Genomic DNA, 20,157 nt, shown 5'->3' with positions numbered 1-20,157 from the left:
GATTGGACATGTTAATATCTTTAAGAAACATTGATGATATTAAAAGAATACAGATCGAACTTCTAAAGATAAAAATTACAATGTTTGAGATGAAAAATATACTGGATGGGATTAATGGCAGGTGATATTGCAGAAAAAAGATTAGTAAACTTGGAGACATAGTAATAGGAACTATCCAACATGAAACACAAAGAAGAAGTAGACTGGAAAAAAAAATGAACAGAACATTAGTGAGTTGTGGGACTTCAGGTAAACTAATATACATGTGAATGAATACTAATATACAAAGGAGGGGAGAGAGCCATAGCATAAATAATAGTTTAAAAAAATACTGGATTTGATGGAAACTACAAATCCACAGATCCACAAAGCTCAAAAAAACCCTTGTATACAAGAAAGGTGAAGAAAACTATACCAAGGAACATAATAATCAAATTGTTTAAAGCAAATAAAGTGATGAAGATATTTAAAACAGTCATAGAAAAAGAGCACATTGAAAGAGTTGAACAAAGTTAAGTATGACAGGAGAATTCTCATTGTCTAAAAGACAGTAGAGCAATATCTCTAAAGTACTGAAAGAAAAAAGCTGTCAACCTAGCATTCTATACCCAGTAAAATTATCTTTTTAAATTAAAGAAAAATAAAAATGCTTTCAGACATTAGTAAAAAAAGCTTACCAAATGCATTATGAGCAAGCCTGCATTACAGAAAAAGTAAAGGATTATTTTAAGCCAGAATGGAAATGATACTAGATGGAGGTCTGGATTTACATAAGTGAAAGAAAAGCACCAGAAATGTTAAATATTTGGGTAATTACAAAAAACTTTTCTCCTCATTATTTAAGTCTCTTTAAAAGATAATTATCTGTTTATAGCAAAATAACAATGTATTTTGAAGTTTATAGCATATGTAGAGCAAAATGTATGAAAACAATCGTGAAAGGCCAAGAAAAAGAAATGGAAGTACAGTGTTTAACTGTTCTTACACCATATGCAAAGTAGGATAATATCTCAAGGTTGAATGTGTTGGTGAAAAATATATAAACTCTAAAGCAACTACTAGAAAAACCATAACACTTTTAGTTAACAAGCTAACAGAGGAACCAAAATGAAATCGTGAAAAATGCTCAGTGCAAAAGAAGGCAGAAAAAGAGGAAAGAAGAAACAACACATGGGATAAATAGAAAGCAGATACGAAGGTGGTAGATTTAAATCCAGCCCTACCAATAATTATATTAAGTGTAAATGGCCTAAATATCCCTATTAAAAGGCAGAGATTGTCAGATTAGATCAGGAGCAAGACCCAGCTATATACTGTCTACAAAACCTCCTATAAATATAAGGGCACAAGCAGGTCAAAAGTAGAAATTAGAGAAGGATAAACAATGTTAATACTATTCAGAAAAAGCTGGAGTGTCTATATTAATATCAGCTAAAATAGATAATTATCATAAAAAAAATTACCAAGGATAAAGAGGATCATTCATAATAATAAAGGGGTCAGTTCCTCCAGAAGATATAACAATCCTAAAAGTTTATGTGTGTCATAACAGAGCTTCAAAATACATGAAGCAAAACTTAGTACTTCAAGGAGAAATCAACAAATCCACAATTATAGTCCGAGATTTCAGTACCTCCCTCTCAATAATTGATAGAACAGGTAGACAGAAAATCAGTAAGATAGAAAAGATTTGAGTGACATTATTAACTTGACTTAATTGACATTTGGAGAACACATCACCCAATACCAGCAAATACACATTCTTTCAAGTGTACATGGAACATTTACCAATATAGACTGTATTCTGGGACATAAAACCAGTCACAATAAATTTTAAGAGGTATAATTTCTATAAAGAAGTCTGGTTCAAAATGGGCAAAGTATTTAAAGAGACACTTCACCAAAGATATGAAGATAGCAAATAAGCATATGAAGAGGTGCCACTAATTACCTCTAGAATGTTTAAAATTAAAAACACCTGTTTCAAGTATTGGTGATGTTTGTATGTATGTATACAATTGGAACTCTCATAAACTGGTGAGAATGTAAAATGGCACAATCACTTCTGAAAACAGTTTGATGGTTTCTTTAAAGATAAAACATACCCCTACCATATGACCAGCAATTCTATTCCCGGGTATTTACCCAAGAGAAATAAAAGCTTATTTCCATGCAAAGACTTGTACATGAATATTTATAGCAGGTTTATTTGTAATAGTCCTGAATTGGAAACAAATTAAATACCCATCAAGAGGTAAGTGAGTCAATAAATTGTGGTGTATCCATACTATGAAATACTACTCAGTAAAAAAAGAAATGAACTACTGGTCCACACAACAACAAGAAAAAATCTCAAAATAATTATGCTAAGTGAAAGAATCCAGACAAAAAAAGAGTACATTCTGTGTGATTCCATTTATATGAAATTATAGAAGATGCAAACAAATCAGTAGTAACAGAAAACAGATCAGTGGTTGCCTGGGGATGAGATGGAGATAGGAAGAAATGTGGAAGGGAAGAATTATTAAAGGGGTACCAGGAAACTTTGGGGAGTTGGATATCTTCAGTGTTTTTATTGTGGTGATGGTTTGGGTGTAGCCATATATCAAAATGTGTCAAATTGTATACTCTGGGCAGTTTATTATATATCAGTTATAATTCCATAAAGGTGTTAAAAGTGTGCATGGTATGTTCTTAACAATGAAATGATATCTGGCTAACTAGGCCAGAGCAGTAAGAGCTGAGCCAGGAAAGGGAAAGCAAGAAGCTGATATGGAGACTAGACCTCATCCTGAATGTAATGACCTGACACTGAAGAGTTTTGAGCAGGATAGAGACATCAGTAGGTGTGCTTTTTTGAAAGTTTACTCACATTTTAGAATGAGAATGATAGGTCAGAATACAAGATCAGAGACAGGGAAACAATTAGGAAACTATTGCTATAATCTTGGTGAGAGATGATGATGGCCCCAATTTGTGTAATGCAGTGTGGATTTAAAAGATACCATCAGCAAGACTTAAACATGTTTAATTGCTAATGTCACTGAGCCACTAAAGAGAGAGAGTTTGATAATACAGAAGCAAAAAGGGATGCTATGAGGGGGGCCACAGTGGCTCAGCAGGCTGAGTTGTTGCATGCAAAGTTCCTGCCTGCCATGCAGAGACCTGGGTTCATTTTCTGGTGCCTGCCCATGTGAAAAAAAAAAAAGGGATGCTATGGATCAAGAGTACAGATCAGGGAGTTGTCTTTAGAAATTATGGGATATAATTCTTCCAATTTAACAGGAGGGAGGAAGAACAGGTTGGCTGCAGGTGCAATAAAGATTATAGTTGGGCGGCTAGAAGTTGAGACAAGCCATTTCGTGACTCTGTTCTCATAATGGAGAAGGTGAGTCATTTTTTGAGAATGAGGCAAGAAGTGTGGCAGAGTAGGAGCTTTGAGTGAGTGTAGAGACTTGAAATAGCTATTGTAAGAATGAGAGAAAGCAGATTAGGAACACAGGAGTAAGTACTTAGCAACATTGAGGCACTGGTTGAGATTGGCTATCGTGCATTTGTAGTAGCACAAATTAAATTCTGTAGCTTTATCAGCTTTCAGATACTCAAATATAGACAAGAAGAAAGCAAGTGATTAGATTGATCCAGGGCTAGAGCTTTATCAGGCAAATTTGTTAAAAGGCCCACTGGCAAGAGAATGGAATTGAAACATGATAGATAACACCCTGAAAAGAGAAAGTATAGGGATTTGGGGTTCATGAGAGTAATTCTTGGATTTAGAATATCAGGGGGTAGCAATTTTGATAACCAGGCCAAGGAGCTGAGAAGCTAACATGTTAGATCCCTCTTTGGGATGTCAGGAGTACTTGGAGTGAAGAAGAAGACATACCCAGAGCCTCTTAGTCTTCAGTTTTCCAAAGGGAAAGTTCTCATCTCACTTTCAGACCTGAACTTGTTCACTGCTGGGCTCTGCTTGTTAGTCCTTTCCACTCCCTATGCTCCTTGAATTTTTCTTTGGAGAAGCCTGTGGCTGGCTTAGTTCTATCATCAATCCACCCCCTTGAACATTATGTACTTTATTTGCCAGGGTGCCTAAGTCTCTGTTTATTTTTGAACTTCACGTTCTCAGCCAAGATGTATCTTGAGATCGGTCATTCTGAATCAATTTTCCCCTGAATAATCAGTGTCCCCTTCAGATTCAGCTTATTCATGCACTTCCAGGGAACTTTATTTTTTTTTTTGAAATGCTTTTCTTACTACATTATACTTATTGGAGCCTAAGGTCTGTGTTATCTGTGTCGGCTCATCTTTGTTTTCTGTATCTATTACTTTATCTTCTATTGCTTCAACTACCTTGTCTTTGTTCTCTGCCTTCATTATGATTACCTTGGGCTTTTCCTCTGTGAAACTAATTTGATTTGAAAACATATCTTTTCCTTTATCTGCTAGTTTGTTTCTTAGAGCTATATGGTATTGTTTGGTCCTCAAATTATTTCCACAGTTCCGCAGTCTCCCTTTTGTTTCATCCTGTCTTTTTGTCATTTTATCTTTGAATTTTAGAAAAGTAATGGCTATTTTTAATTTTGTCTTTTGCTCAGAACACCTGTAGAGATTCTGATACTTGTATTTTCTTCCAGACTGGGTTCTTTTCTCTTTCTTTTACATATGTTTCCTTTTCAGTTTATCTGTTCATTTGTTTATTGGCTGCGTGTGTTTGCAGAGTTGCATACTGTCTTCTTTTTGTCTTGTTCATGGTTCAGACTGGTCACTCTATCCTAACCCTTTTTTGATCTGTTAGAATGTAGATAAATTCACCTCTGCCTTCTTCTTACCTATTTGGGACCTGTTTCATACTTGAGGATTACTTTCAATCCATTTTTCTGTAGCCCAAAGACATGGAGGAGAAGGAGGAAGGATAGTGCTTGCTGGTGCCAGTCCAGTCCTCCCTTGGAGCTTGCGCTCTGCTGTTGAGCAGTCTGGTTGCATGCCCTTCCCCCGCATCTGTCCCACAGCCAGGATGCCATGCACTCCTGGAAGTCTGGGCTCCTCTTCATATACAGCACAAGGACTTGACAGCCAGCGCAAGACTTGGTGGTCCTTTCCCCTTCTCGTGAGGGCCTGTGTTACTATTTTGTCTGTTTCCTCCCTAGCCCTAGACTTGCCTGTTAATCCCTCAGTCAGCAAATGCAAGGAGTAGAGCTGGGAGCCACCCTGTACTGCCAAAATCTTTTGCTTTTTTTCTCTTCGGTTGCCATATTTCTCAGTTTATGGCTCGATGCTGACCTATCACTTGTTAGGTTTCTGCAGATGGATTTTTAGCAGTAATTTTGGACAGATTTGTGTTTTTATTTTTATTATCTGCTGTTTGTCCTTAGATCTTGGGCATTAGAGATTTCATGATAATGCCTTAATCTACCATCTTAAACTAGAATTCAGATTCTTACCAAGAATTGTATGAAATAGTTATTCAGTGATTTTCTTATTATTGCCTTTTGAAATTACCTTTATGTATTTTTATGAGATTGGTAGTAATTTAGTCTAGTGAAAAACCAGAATATTGGCTATATTTGTGCATGTCTATTTTAATTTCAACATGTTTATAAGTTGATTACAAGGTTACTGTTTGTTACCAGCAGGAACATGATCAACCTTTATTTGCTTCTTCTGACTACAGTAATGACCACAGGAATGTGGATTTCAAGGTGCCTTCAGTTACCACAAGAACTTTTATTTACCATCTGATGACAGTCATGCTCCTTTTTTTTTTTTTTAAACCAACTTAAGGGTATTAGTTATGCATCAGTGAGTTGGGGCACTTGAATGGGTTATGTTTTTGCTTCCCTGAATAAAGTTAAATCATCTCTGGGTAGTCTACTAAATAGCAGGCATGGATATCTGAGTTAAGAAATTTCACAAGCAGACCTTATGTCTAGTTGCTTTACCTCAGTCACAGGCCTAGACTCCACCATCTTTTTTTTTATTGAGAACTCTATACACACATACAGTCCAACCATATTATATAATCAGTGGCTCACAATATTATCACATAGTTATATATTCTCCACTATAATCATTTTTAGAACATTTGCATCACTCCAGGAAAAGAAATAAAAAGAAAAAAAAAGAACTCTATATCCCATTCCCCTTACCCCTCCCTCCCATTGACCAACAGTATTTGAGTCTACCCGATTTTTACCCTTTATCTACCCTTATCATTATTTATTCATTTCCTTTTTTTTCTCATCTGTCATAAATTTTTTATTCATTTATCCCTGGATAAAAGGATCGTCTGATACTAGATTTTCACAATCACACAGTCACATTGTAAAAGCTGTATGGTTGTACAGTCCTCTTCAAGAGTCAAGTCTGCTAGAACACACTTCAGCAGTTTCAGGTACTTCCCTCTAGCCATTTCAATACACCATAATTGAAAAAGGATATCTGTATATTGCATAATGACAACCTCCAGGATAACCCCTCAACTCTGCTTGAAATTTCTCAGCAACTGAGACTTTAACTTGTTTCATGTCTCTCCTCCTTCTTTTGGTCTAAAAAGTTTTCTCACTCCCATGATGCTTGGTCGTGGTTCATCCTTGGGAGTCAGGTCCCATGTTGCCAGGGAGATTCACACCCCTGGGAGTCATGTCCCACATTGGTCCACCATCCATTTGACTCACCTTTCTTTCCTTGTTCACTTGTTTTATATTGAATAGAGAGAAAGGGTGCATTAAAATTGTAATTTTTATTGATATAGGTGATTCAAACCTTAAAATCCTATTTTTCCCCCTAAACTTTTGTATGGATATGACCCACATAAAGTCAGTGCCTGCCATTCTGTCTGATTTTTTGTTTTTTAGACTTTTTGTTGGGGCATGCAATCTCTAGAACAATAACATCCTTTTACTGACTGCAATAGAGTTGAAACGCCTAATACTACAGTAGTACAACTAAGAGGACATCTGTTTTTCACCATTTTTCTTTTAGTTTATCACTTAACTTTTTTTTTCTTTTTGTGTGCTGTTTGGCAGGAGTCATGTTTCATTCCTTTTCCATGTGAGTGTCCCGTTTTTGCAGCACCATTTGTTGAATTATTTATTTTGTTTGCTTGTTTGTTTGTTTGTTGGGGAAGTGCATGGGTCGGGAATTGAGCCCGTGTCTCCTGCATGGCAGACAAGAATTCAGCCACTGAACTACCCTTGCACCCCAAGTTTATCACTTAACTTTCAGTTTATCACTGAGATGTCTTAGTTTCCTAGGACTGCTATAGCAAAGTGACACAAAGTAGGTGGCTTAAAACAGTAGAAATTTGTTGTCTCCCAGTTCTGGAGGCTAGAAGTCCTAATCAAGGTGTTGGCAAAGCCGCACTCCCTCTGAGGGCTTTAGGGTAGAAATTGTCCCATGCCTCTCTCCTGGCTTTTGGTGGTGGCCAGAAACACTTGGCAATCCTTGGCTGTGACAACATAACTCCCATCTCTGCTTCGTCCACACATGGGCATCTTCTCTCCTGCATCTGCCTGTGTCTCCTTTCCCCTTCTTACAAGCACTATATTGGATTAAGGGCTCTCCCTATTCCAGTATGACCCCATTTTAACTTAACTGATTCATTTGCACTGATCCTGTTTCAAATAAGGTCACATTCACAGATTTCATGCTGAGGACTTAAATATATCTTTTGGGGTGATGCAGTTCAACCCATTGCATTAGATCTCCTAAAATCCTGCTAGTAAACTGTTAAGCCTTGATTTTTTTGTTTTGTTTTGCAGATGAATAATTTTTTAAAATCCAAACTGTGCTGAAAACGCAAAGGCTACCGTGAATAATCTTTATCCCATCTCAGATTACTCTTTAATTATTTGGGAAGAGAATCATACTGCTTTTCCTTCTATACCTCTCTTCTTCCATAATCCCCTTTAGCTTTCTGAGGAGCTCCATAAGGTTCTAATGTCTCTCCCTCTGCCAATGGTATGGAAGCAGAGAGGGTGAGAAGGTAAAGTAATTTGACCACAGTTTCATATCTAATAATCCCTTCAGTACTCATTAGAAATCATAATATCCTTCTTGGCATAAGGAAATAAACCAGGGAAGTTATGAAGCTTAGCCAGTCTGTCTGACTCCAAAGCCTCTACTGTTTCTCCTCACAAAGTAGAAACTTGTTCACAGAGGAAAGTCTAGCATTGAGAATCTTGGACTACGCAGTGTAGTGGTTAAAGAATGGTTTGGAGTCAGACTTATTAAGAGGAAATTATTTAACTTCTTTGTGAGTTGTTTTTATCTAAAAATGTAGTAATACTTACTTTTTAGTGTATTGTGTATAGTGTTGGTCTGAGTTAATGCTCATACAGTTCTTATCATAAAATAGATGCAACTAATTGCAGCTTAAAAAGAAGAAAGATCTAATATTAGAACAGATCTAGAAGCACAGTTGATTTAACACTTAATCTGGAGCTTATGATCCTGGGCAGACAATTGGATTCAACTGACTAGAGTTGGATGATCTGTATCTAGACTTTTTGTTCTTCCAAATATCTGATCCCAAGATAAAGGTTCAGAGTTGTTGAAAGGAAATGCTGAAATAAGAGTCCTCATGCATGTTAAGGTTAGAATTAATGATTTAATGAGAAATGCAACAGTTTTCATAGATGTGTACTTTTCTTAAATCTTATGCCATGTTGCTGTAGTCAGAGAACACTGATTGCAATGGGCAGAAACCTCAGATTCTCTCAAGTAAAAAGAGTTGCTTGAAGGATAATGGGGATAGTTACGGAGCTGAAGGGTAGAAGTGTAACTGGACCTCCTTGGAACCAGAACTGTCAGAGACTGAAAGTTCTCAATTCACCTCAAGAGTCTCTCCAATTTCTAGTTTTCTTTGTACTCTTTCCCTTTCTGCAATATTCTGCAACGTGGTATGGATTTGCATAGCTTAGTTTCTGAATTGATTGGAATTACTACTGGGCACCAACTAGATCTGGTAAGTGTTGAGATCCATGTTAGTGAGTCACTTGCACTAAATGTGGCTACCTAGCCTGCCTTTTTAGCAGGAGAGGTGGGTTTATAGAGAATGAGGCTGAGTAGAAGAACAGGCACATAAGAGCTGTGTATTATTCATAGTTTTAATTCTGTTACATGAAAGAAGGAAAGAGCTAGAAGTTAGCTGTATTTTTTCTAAAGTCTGGTAGCCCAGTTTCCCAAACTGAAATTTCTGGCATTACTTGATGGCAACATGTTAATAGCATGCTAACTTTTTATGAGAAAATAATTCTCTTGAAAGTTGATCCTGCAAACCTGAATTTATGAATTTGCTGTTGTCACGTTATAATAAGTATTGAGTATTAATCTTCCTCTTCCTTTGGATTTCTTTCAGAGATATGAGGAGTATGGAATGACTCCCCCATCAGGCCCGTTGCCAAGGTAAGATTTTCAAAAGGAAATTTATTATGACTTTCTCATGCAGGTAGATTTTTAAATTTGTAAACTCATTTCTTTTAGCTAACATGAATGGGTTCAAAACTCAGAGTTAGGTGTTCTCTCAACATAACCAGGACTGTAGGAAAAATGGTTGGTGTGTAAGTATTGATTCCAGTAATGATAGACTAGGTGGTTTGGACTTAACTCTCCTGCTGAGGAAAACTGGGAAAAAAAAAATCAGAAAACTAATAGAGCAGCGAAGCATTATGAGGCTGAGACTGCTTTTCTCCCAGGGGCATTTGCTGATCTTAGGAAGGGCAGCTGAGAAGCTAAAAAGCTGAACAGAACTTTTGACTGTATAACAGGTCTAATGAGGACAAGAAGGGGTTACTGTGGTAAACACCCCTAGGCGTTGCATTAGGTTATACTCTGGAAGAAAAGGTGAACTGTAAGTGGATAGTTCCCTGCAGAAACTAACACTCAACTTCCTGTCATTTCAACCCATGATCGGATTATAGTGAGCAGGGATTGATGGGCCATCTAGCTGCTGGGCAGAAACATGTTAATTTCTTTATAGGAAGATAAATCAATCTAGGTTTCTCGTTATCTCTACGGTTTGTCGTACACATGTCTGATAGTGAGAGACATACACATGTATACCCATAACCCAGGCATATGAGAAGTAAAGAAAATACGATTTTTTAAAAATTAAGAAAAATAATAGCAGAAATGGAACCATTGGGAATATAAATAGTGGAGTTGTAGAAGCAGATTTTAAAATAATTATGCCTAATATGTTTAAGGAAACAAAAGGTAAAATTGAGATTTTGGCTTAGATCTGGAAATTCTGAAAGAGAACAAAATGAAAAGTCTGAGACTGAAAAATACAGTCATCAAACTTAAGACCTGTCTGGATGATTTTAGCAACAGGTTCGAATCTAATGAATAGACAAAACTCAAGAGAGAAATAGTACAGTAGAAAATAGTTAAGATCTAGCATACTTGTAAATAGAATCATAAAGGGAGAATAGAGAAAGAATGGGGAAGAAACAATATTTGACGTGGTAAAAGGTTGAATGTTTTCCAAAACTGTCGAAAGATGTCAAATCACAAGTTTGAGAAACCTGTAAACTCCAAGCATGATAGAAACAAAAGTCATATAGCTAGATATGTCATAGAAACACTCAGAAAACCAGAGTCAAAGATAAAAGTCTTAGGAAAAGGTTTCCTCTAAAGAAGCAACAATAAAACTGACAACAATAAAACTGACAAATATCAATAGAGATAATCCAAACCAGAAAATAACAAATGATATTTTTAAAGAGCCCTTACTCAAAAGGGTAAAAAAATCCTTTTGCCTTCCGCCAGAGACTTTAACTTTTGGTTGGTTAACTATCCAGTTTTGTTCCCCTGGTAAATTGATAAAATAAGAATGTCAACTGTATTATTAGGCAGTTTTGGTAGTGATAACAATGAAGTCTAATTGGTTAACCACAGTTGTATTGATAATTCCATATATGAACTATTAGTACCGGTAAAAAAGGTGTAATTTGGGGTTTATTGAGTACAGTGACTTTGGGCAGGGCATTTCTTCTGCAGTAACTCTAAAAGTTATGCCTGCAGAGTTGTCACAAGAGATACTGGCTCCCATGGGACATTAGACTTTTTTTTCTGATTGAATTTTTAAAATTTTTTAAATTTAATTAAATTTATTCCTTTAACATTTTTTAAATTGTGAAATATAACATATACAAAAAAGCCATAAATTTCAAAGTACATAGTAACAAGTAGTTATAGAACAGATTTCAGGGTTTAGAATGGATTACAGTTCCACAATTTTAGATTTTTACTTCTAGCTGCTCCATGGCACTAGAGACTAAAAGAAATATCAATAAAATGATTCGACAGTCATAGTAATTTGTAAAACCCTTACTTCTCTGTTATAACTCCTCCTTCTCCTTTGATACTTCCCCCAGTCTTTAGGGCTTGTCATGGTCAGGTTCATGTGTCAGCTTGGCCAAGTGGTGGTACCTGTTTGGTTGGGCAAGTGCTGGCCTGTCTGTTGCAATGAGGACATTTCATAGAATTAGATCATGATCATGTCAGCTGCATCCACAGCTGATTCCATTTGTAATCAGCCAAGGGGAGTGTCTTCTGCAAAGAGTGATACTCAGTCTAATCACTGGAAGCCTTTTAAGGAGGATTCAGAAGAGACAGGCTCTCTTCCTACTTTGGCTGGCGAGCCTCTCCTGTGGAGTTCGTCTAGACCCTCCATCGGAATCGTCAGCTTCACAGCCTGCCCTGCGGATTTTGGACTCTGCGTTCCCACAGTCATGTGAGACTTTTATAAATTTTATATTTGCTAGTGTTCCCTGTTGATTCTGTTTCTCCAGAGAACCCTAACTAATACAGTGGTATTTGGGCTATGCCCATTCTAACTTTTTCATGTTGGAAGGGGCTGTCAATAATATGGGATAGGGGGCTGAAACTAGCTGATATTCTGGAGAGGCTGGCGCCTCTGGGTTTCAGGACTTAACTGACCTGGGAACACATATGGAGGTTGTAGGTTTTTAGAAAGTAATCGTAGTGCATGGAACTTTTGTAGACTCTCAGGTAGAGCCCTAGCTGTTCTGTAGAGTGACCAGAATGGTTTTGGTTGGGGTTTGGCAAACCTTGTAAATATCAATATATAGCTGAAGTTTACATAAGAGTAGCCTCCTGAATAGCCTCTCTAATCTATTTAAACTTTCTTATCCACTCATAACCTTATTTTGTTACATTTCTTTTCCTCCTTTTGGTCAGGAAGGCATTGTCAATCCCACGGTGCCAGAGGCAGGCTTAAACATGGGTTTCATTCATATCCCATGTTGCCAGGTAGACTTTCACTCCTGGATGTCATGTCCCATGTAGGGGAGAGGACAATAAATTTCCTTGCAGAGTTGGGCTTAGAGAGAGAGGGGTACATCTGAGTAACAGAAGAAGTCCTATCGAAGTAACTCTTAGGCATAATTATAGGTAGGCTAAGCTTCTTCAGTATATAAATAAGCTTAACAAGAGCAAGCCTCAAGATCTAGGGCTTGGCCTATTGACTTGGGAGTCTGTAATGTTTGAGACAGTGTTAGAAGTTTCCCCAATGGTAAAGCTTAATAGTTCCATATATTTTCTCCCATCTCTCAAGGGACTTTGCCAATACTGTTTAGTTATCTGATTAATATACTCTGGGATGTATTACCTTATATGTATACATTGGGTATTACTTTAAGCTATGTGTAATTACAAGCCCTCATTCCAATCATGGGCTCTATGTGTTTGGGTTGTTTAAATGAGCTATCCAGACAGGTTGGTTAGATTATGTGTTACAGAAAATTTACATTTAGGGCAAAATAAAGCTCTCTTCCTTTGGTCTCATAGAGTTGGTAAAGTTCTAAAATACAGACAATGTCCCCTTTACCTCTATGTTCTGATGCACCTTCATTCCAGCCCGATCAACTTTGTTCTCATCTTTAATTGAGGCGTGATCTCTTTTTCACTTTCATTAACAGTTGTATTTGGCAATGCTGACTTTCAGACCTGTAGAACTCCCACTCTGAGTCATAGATATCACACAGGTACCCAGAGTTCCAGGGAAGTACCAGGTTATACATACATAGCACAACATCTCAAAATCTATAAATAATAGTTACAGCTCCGGACTAAATATGACTGTTATAGGAGTTTACAATCTAAGCCCTAAATTTCTTTAAAATATTTTCTAGAAGACACCATGCAATATTTATTCTTTTGTTTCTGGCTTATTTGCATCACGTAATGCCCCCAGGTTCATTCACCTCCTTCCATACCTCACGAATTCATTCCTTTCTGTAGCCGCACAATATTTGATCATATGTATATACCACAGTTTCACCATTCTTCTTCTCAGTCAATGTATCCTTCAGCCACCTCCATCCACTGGGCGCCATGGATAACATCCAAAGTCAACATTCCATGTCTCACATTACCCTCACTTCATTGTACAATCATCAGCACTCTCAATTTTAGACAATTTTCATTGTTCCCAAGAGAAAAATAACCGTAACCACACCCTTTACCAATAGGAAATCCAAACTTCCCCTTAACTCTTGTCCTTCCCACCCCCCACCCCCAGTTATTTACCCCTGGTTTAGCTGTGCTACTGTTAATGTCTTCCTGTTAAACATAAGCCATAGCATACAACAGTAGTTTTCTCCCTATACCCCTCAATTATTTACTCTTTGTGCGAGATTCATACCTTTGAAGTAGTTCATATAAGAACTTACTAATATTTGTAGTGCTAATCGGTGGAATAAAGGGCTCTATACACCTTTCAATCATGTTCACCTTCAATATGACGATATTACTTATAGACCCACTAGTGAACTGCCTTCACTTCTGTTCATTTTTGTACATTTTAAGTTCAACCTCATTAATTAACCGTTCATCCATCTTAGCTTCTGTGTTTTTCTAGGGCCCCTATATTCTATATTATAACCTTTTGAGTTTACCTTTACCAAGGTCCTGAAAGCAAAATCATACAATCCCTATGTGAGACATGACATCCAGGGGTGAAAATCTCCCTGGCAGCATGGGAGATGACTCCCATGGATGAACCTGGCCCTGGAACTGTGGATCAACAGTGCCATCCTGACCAAGAAGGGGGAAAAGAAGTGTAACAAGTAAGATATCAGTGGCTAAGAGAGTTCAAATAGAATCAAGAGACTACTCTGGAGGTCACTCTTATGCAAGCTTCAGTTAGACGTTGCTACCTGTCATAGCTTGCCAAACCCCAACCACAATCATTCCTGCCAATCCTAAAGAACACCTAGGGTGTCATATAGGATTCTACAAAGGTTCCATGCACTAGGATAACTTTCCAGAAGTCTACAACCTCCAGATGGGTCCCTGGACCAGAAAAGTCCTGAAATGTAGAGGGTCAACCTCTCCAGAACATCAACTAGTTCTATCCCCCTAACCCCCTTCCAACATGGAAAAATTAGAATGGCCATAGCCTGAATATCCCTGAAGAGTGGGAGAAAGATCAAAGGTGATAGTGGAGTTCTATAGAGAAGGCAGGGAATATGATTGCTGAATCATTATATTGATATTTCTTTTATTCTCCAGTATCTTAGAGCAACTAGAAGTAAAATCCTAAAATTGTAGAATTGTAACCCATACCAAACTCTGAAATCTGTTCTACAACCAATTGTGGTGATGTGCTTTGAAATTTATAGTTTATCTGTATATATGTTGTTTTTCATACACACACAAAACTGATTTTGATGATAAATGCACAGCTATCTGATGATATTGTGAGCCATTAATTGTACATATTGGATGATTACATGGTATATAAATATGTAATATATATCAATTAAAAATTTAAAAATTAAGAAAAGAAAAATCATACAGTATCTATCCTTTTGTATCTGGTTTATTTCACCGAGCATTGGGACATTAGACTTTTAAAGCAGGAAAGTTCCTGTGCCTAACTTAATTGGAGTGTATCTCCTTTCAGCCGAACTGCTTCAAATATTCATACAGAAGGGACCACTTGCCCAGTGGCAAGCTGTGGTTCTTGTTCTAAATCCTTTCAAATAGTCTAATACCACATGTTGAGTTGAGTTTAAGATAACCTCCTAGTGGAATTTAGTAGGGCAGAATGGAAAGAATTGCAATCTGTAAGTCTACAGCTAGTGGAATATTCTTTAAGAATGAAATTAAAATAAAGGCATTTCCACAGAACAGAGAAATTTGCAACTAGGAGATCCACACTAAAAAAAAAATTAGAATACTAAGTGGTATTCCTAAAACAGTAGAAAAGTGATCCCAGGTAGAAGATTAGAGATGCACAAAAGAATGAAGAATAACAGAGGCATAAAAATGAGAGCAAATGTAAATGAATTTTGATAGTGTAAAGCAATAATACCCTGTAAATATTAAATAAATACATAATAATAATGGCATATAACCCAAGAGAAAAGATAAATGGAATTAAAGTGTTCTCTGGTCCTTGGATTGTCTGAGAAGATATAAAAGTACTCATTGGGGGTTTGTTCATATGAAACTTAACCCCACAAAGGATAGGTCAAGTCTACTTAAAATTTAGGCCTAAGAGTCACCCCCAAGAGAGCCTCTTTTGTTGCTCAGATGTGGCCTCTCTCTCCAGCCAACATGATGAGCAGTCTCACCACCCTCCCCCTCTCTGTGTGGGACATGACTCCCAGGGGTGTGGACCTTCCTGGCAATGTGGGACAGAGATCCTGGAATGAGCTGAGACTCAGCATCAAGGGACTGAGAAAAACCCTAGAATGAGCTGAGAATTAACATCAAGGGATTGAGAGAACCTTCTCGACCAAAGGGGGAAGAGTGAAATGAGACTAAATGTCAATGGCTGAAAGATTCCAAACAGTGTTGAGAGGTTATCCTGGAGGTTATTCTTATGCATTAAGTAGATATCACCTTGTTGTTCAAGATGTAGTGGAGATGCTGGAGGGAACTGCCTGAAAATGTAGAGCTGTGTTCCAGTAGCCATGTTTCTTGATGATGATTGAACAATGATATAGCTTTCACAATGAGACTCTGAATGTGAAAACCTTGTGTCTGATGCTCCTTTTAGCTACTTTATCAACAGAAGAGTAGAACATATGGAATAAAAATAAATAATAGGGGGAACAAATGTTAAAATAAATTTAGTTTGAAATGCTAGTGGTAAATGAAACCGAGGGGTAAGGGGTATGGTATGTATAATCTTTTTTTTCTCTGTTATTGTTTTATTTCTTTTCCTGTTGTCTTTTTATTTCTTTTTCTAAATCGATGCAAATGTTCTAAGAAAGGATGAATATGCAACTATGTGATGATATTAAGAATTACTGATTGTGTATGTAGAATGGAATGATATCTTAATGTTTTGTTTGTTAATTTTTTTTTAATTAATAAAAAAAGTTTTTAAAAAGTACTCATTTATGTTAGACTGTAGCAACTCAAGGATTCTAATGTAATTTTTAGGACAACCCACTAAAAGAATGCTATATGCATATTCAAATATCAAAATAATAGAGGGGGAAATAATATAATTAGAAAGTAATCCACAAAAAGTCAGGAATTGAGAGAAAAGGGAACATAGAATTGACCAGGACATTCCGATAAGTAAATATAACTTGGTAGAGATTTAAATTCACATAAAACATGTATATGTAATTACATTAAATGTAAATGACTGAATGCTCCAATTAAAAGACAAAAGTTATCAGATTGGATTAAAAGAGAAAAACTATATGTTGTTTGCAAGAGACATGGATAATATAAAGATACAGAAAGGATATGAAAGATGTGAACAATATGATTAATAAACTTGACCCAGTTGACATATTTGGAACCCTGGGCTCAGTAATTATAAAATATGCATTACTTTAAAATACAGAAATTTTAAAAATCTACCAAATGCTTGTCTGTAACAAATTTCAATAATTCAAATCACTCAGAATGTATTCTCTTATCATAGTCAAATAAGTTAGAAAGTATAATAAGAGATAACTAGAAAATCATTATATGTGTGCAGATTAATGATTATCCTTCTAAATAACCCATGGTATACAGAAGAAATCATAATGGAAATTAGAACATGTTCTGAAATGAGTAATAATGAAAAAGCAACGTTGAAAGTTCGGAGATGTAGCTAATGTCACGTTTAGGGGAAATTTCTTGCCTTAAATGCATATATTTGAAAAGAAAAACGGTGATCTAAGCTACCACCTCAAGGTGTTGGAATAAAAAGATCCAATTGGGTGTAAAAGAGAAAAAAAGAAATAATAAAATAATATAAACTAATGAAATAGAAACAAATACCACAATAAGAAAGGATCAACAAAGCCAAAAGTTAGTTCTTTGTAAAAGCTAATAAAAATTGATAAACCCGTGGCAAGGTCAGCCAAAAACTCTGTGTGACAAGTTACAATAGCAGAAATGAAAAAGGACGTATTAATCCACATCTCACAGATATTAAGATAATAAGATATTATGGGTTCATTTTTGCTATTTAACTTAAAATGGAAAAATTTCAAATTCAATTGATAAAATGTTAAAAATGTTCCTTCTTATAAGAGATCTGCTCTCAAATGGTACGGAAATAGTAAATTAGATATGGAGAGAATGATGAAGGCAGATATGGCAAGCTTTTAAAAATTGGTTGATCTGGGTAAAGGGTAATGGGAGTTCTCTGCTATTATTACTTTTCTGTAAGTTCAAAATTACTTCAAAATTAAAAGTAGAAAAAAAGCAAAAACCATGTGGCAGCTTTATATTGACGTGGAACAAGCTAATATACAAGGTCTATGATGTCTTTAGCTTGGACTTTTAATTTTTTTTTTAACCATAATCTAACAGAAGAATTATTTTATGTCACAATCTGCTTCATTCATTTTCTTTCAACAAGTATTTGTTAACAACCATGTGTCAGACACTTAATCATGTACTCAAGATACAACCGTGAATAAAGCAGGAAAAAAATTCCTGCCATTACAGAACTTAAAGTATAAATATTTTTAAAAAAACTGCTTACACCTGCAACAAGCAAAATTCTAGTGACCAAGAGCAGACCAAAGGTTTCTGGAAACTGGAGGCAGGAGGAGGGGTCATGGTATATCTTGATTGTGATGGTAGTTGTATGACTGTATACATTTGCTGAAACTCATTACACTGTGCAATTAAAAAGAGTAAATTTTATTGTATGCAAATTGTACCCCAATAAATTTTGTCAAAAAGAGAAGAAAAGCTTTCCATCTGAAAGCAGGAGCAAGACAAAGATGCCTGTTCACATTACCTTTAGTTAGCTTTGTCGTGGAAGTCCTACCCAGTATAATAAAGCAAGAAGAAGAAACAAAATGATTAAGGAATTCAGAGAAAGTAGTATCCTAGCAGATTTAACAGTTTCATAGTTGAAAATCCTGAAGTGTCAACACATAGGTTGTTAGAATTAAGGGAATTTAGCAAGATAGCTAAATTGCAAGGTAATAGAATACAAGATCAGAATACAAAAAGCTGTTTTATTTCTGTATAGAAGCAATAAAAAGAAAATTAAAAAATTTTTCAAAGATACCATTTAAATTAGCATTCATAATTAAAAATACCTCAGGGTAAACTGAACCAAAGCTATATAGGCCTTCAAAAGAAGCTGTTCATAGATATTGGACAACTCAGTGTTGTTAAAATGTCAGTTCTCCCCAAATGGTCTGTAGATTCAGTGCAGTCACTTTCAAAATCCTAATAGTTTTTTTTTTTTTTTGATATGTGAAAACAGACAAGCTGATTCTAAAATTTATGTGGAAATGCAAAGAGTCAAGAATTGCCAAAACACTTTTGAGAAAGAAGAACAAGGTGTTAGGACTATTTAAAATGTTACAAATTTTAATTTCTATCAAGTAATTAAGGCAATGTGGTATTGGTATAAGGCTAAACAAATAGACCAACTGAACAGAACGGAGATTCCATAAACCGACCTGTGCATGTATGAACTTGATTTATTTCAAAGATGGAGTTGCAGAAAAACAGAGTTACTCTCAAAAGTCAAACTCAGCTACCCCTTCAAGGACCAGAAACCACAAGGAAGTAAGACTGCTACCTGCTTCCTCTTTACTTTTTAGTTATTTTTCTTTATTCTCCCTCATTTTCAGAGGGGTTTGTTTTATTTTTCCTCAACTCTCTTGCCCCACCAGTTACTGCTTGGTGGTCTAAAAGTAATGAAGGTAAATGGCAAGTGAGATAGGTGATCCAGGGTAGCAGTTAAAGACACATTGACCATACAATCTGGTTTGCCCAGTTCAGTCCCAGTTTATGTCTTTTTACCAGCATGATTATTATTAACTTTTACTCTCAAATTTTTTCTGGTTTGAGTGATGTTCTAGTTTGCTATCTGCCAGAATGCAATATACCGGGAACAGAATGGCTTTTAAAAGCGGGAATTTAATACGTTGCTAGTTTACAGTTCTAAGGCTGAGATAATGTCCCAACTAAAACAAGTCTACAGAAATGTCCAATCAAAGGCATCCAGGGAAAGATACCTTGGTTCAGGAAGCCTGATGATGTTCACAGTATCTCTCTCATTTGAGAAGGCACATGCTAAACATGGCCACAGTTTCTCCCTCAGCTGGAAGGGCACATGGCAGGCACATGGTGGGCATATGGCGAGCACAGCGTCATATGCTAGCTTTCTCTCCTGGCTTCCTGTTTCATGAAGCTCCCTGGGAGGCATTTTTCTTCTTCATTTCCAAAGCATTGGCTAGTAGACTCTCTGCTTTGTGGTACTGGAGCATTCTCTGCTCTCTCAGAATCTCTTTCATTCTCCAAAATGTTTCCTCTTTTATAGGACTCCAGAAACTTATCAAGACCCACCCAAATGGGTGGAGACACTTTAAGAGTGGCTCTTAATCCAGTTTAAGAGCCACTCTTGATTAAATCACATCTCCGGGAGATGATCTGATTACAGTTACAAACATACAGTATTGAATAGGGATTATTCTAACTTTATGAAATGGGATTTTGATTAAAACATGGCTTTTCTAGGGAGCATATATCCTTTCAAACCAGCACAGATGATAAATTTTATGGTCATCCAAGTTAAAGGATTTTAGAATGTGTGAATTGCACTGAACCATTTAAGCATACAGTTTAGGATAAAAGGGAAGCAGAGGGAGAGGGCTAAATGGGTGAAGAAAAAAGAATGAAATAAAAGGTAAAAGTTATTTC

At 36.3% G+C, this 20,157-nt stretch overlaps 1 protein-coding gene across 1 annotated transcript in view; it reads left to right on the top strand.

Annotated features, from left to right (window-relative positions):
- The window catches only part of KIAA1549 (KIAA1549 ortholog), a 178,198-nt gene that overhangs the window by 142,510 nt on the left and 15,531 nt on the right, over positions 1–20,157 (top strand). The window contains exon 19 of the mRNA XM_077159029.1: positions 9,359–9,405. Coding sequence (XP_077015144.1) covers positions 9,359–9,405 — 47 coding nt within the window. The remainder of the gene's footprint in view (positions 1–9,358; positions 9,406–20,157) is intronic.

This window comes from Tamandua tetradactyla, chromosome 1 (assembly GCF_023851605.1).
Source record: "Tamandua tetradactyla isolate mTamTet1 chromosome 1, mTamTet1.pri, whole genome shotgun sequence".
In the NCBI taxonomy this organism is placed as follows: domain Eukaryota; kingdom Metazoa; phylum Chordata; class Mammalia; order Pilosa; family Myrmecophagidae; genus Tamandua; species Tamandua tetradactyla.
This window is presented reverse-complemented; position numbering and strand designations above follow the sequence as displayed.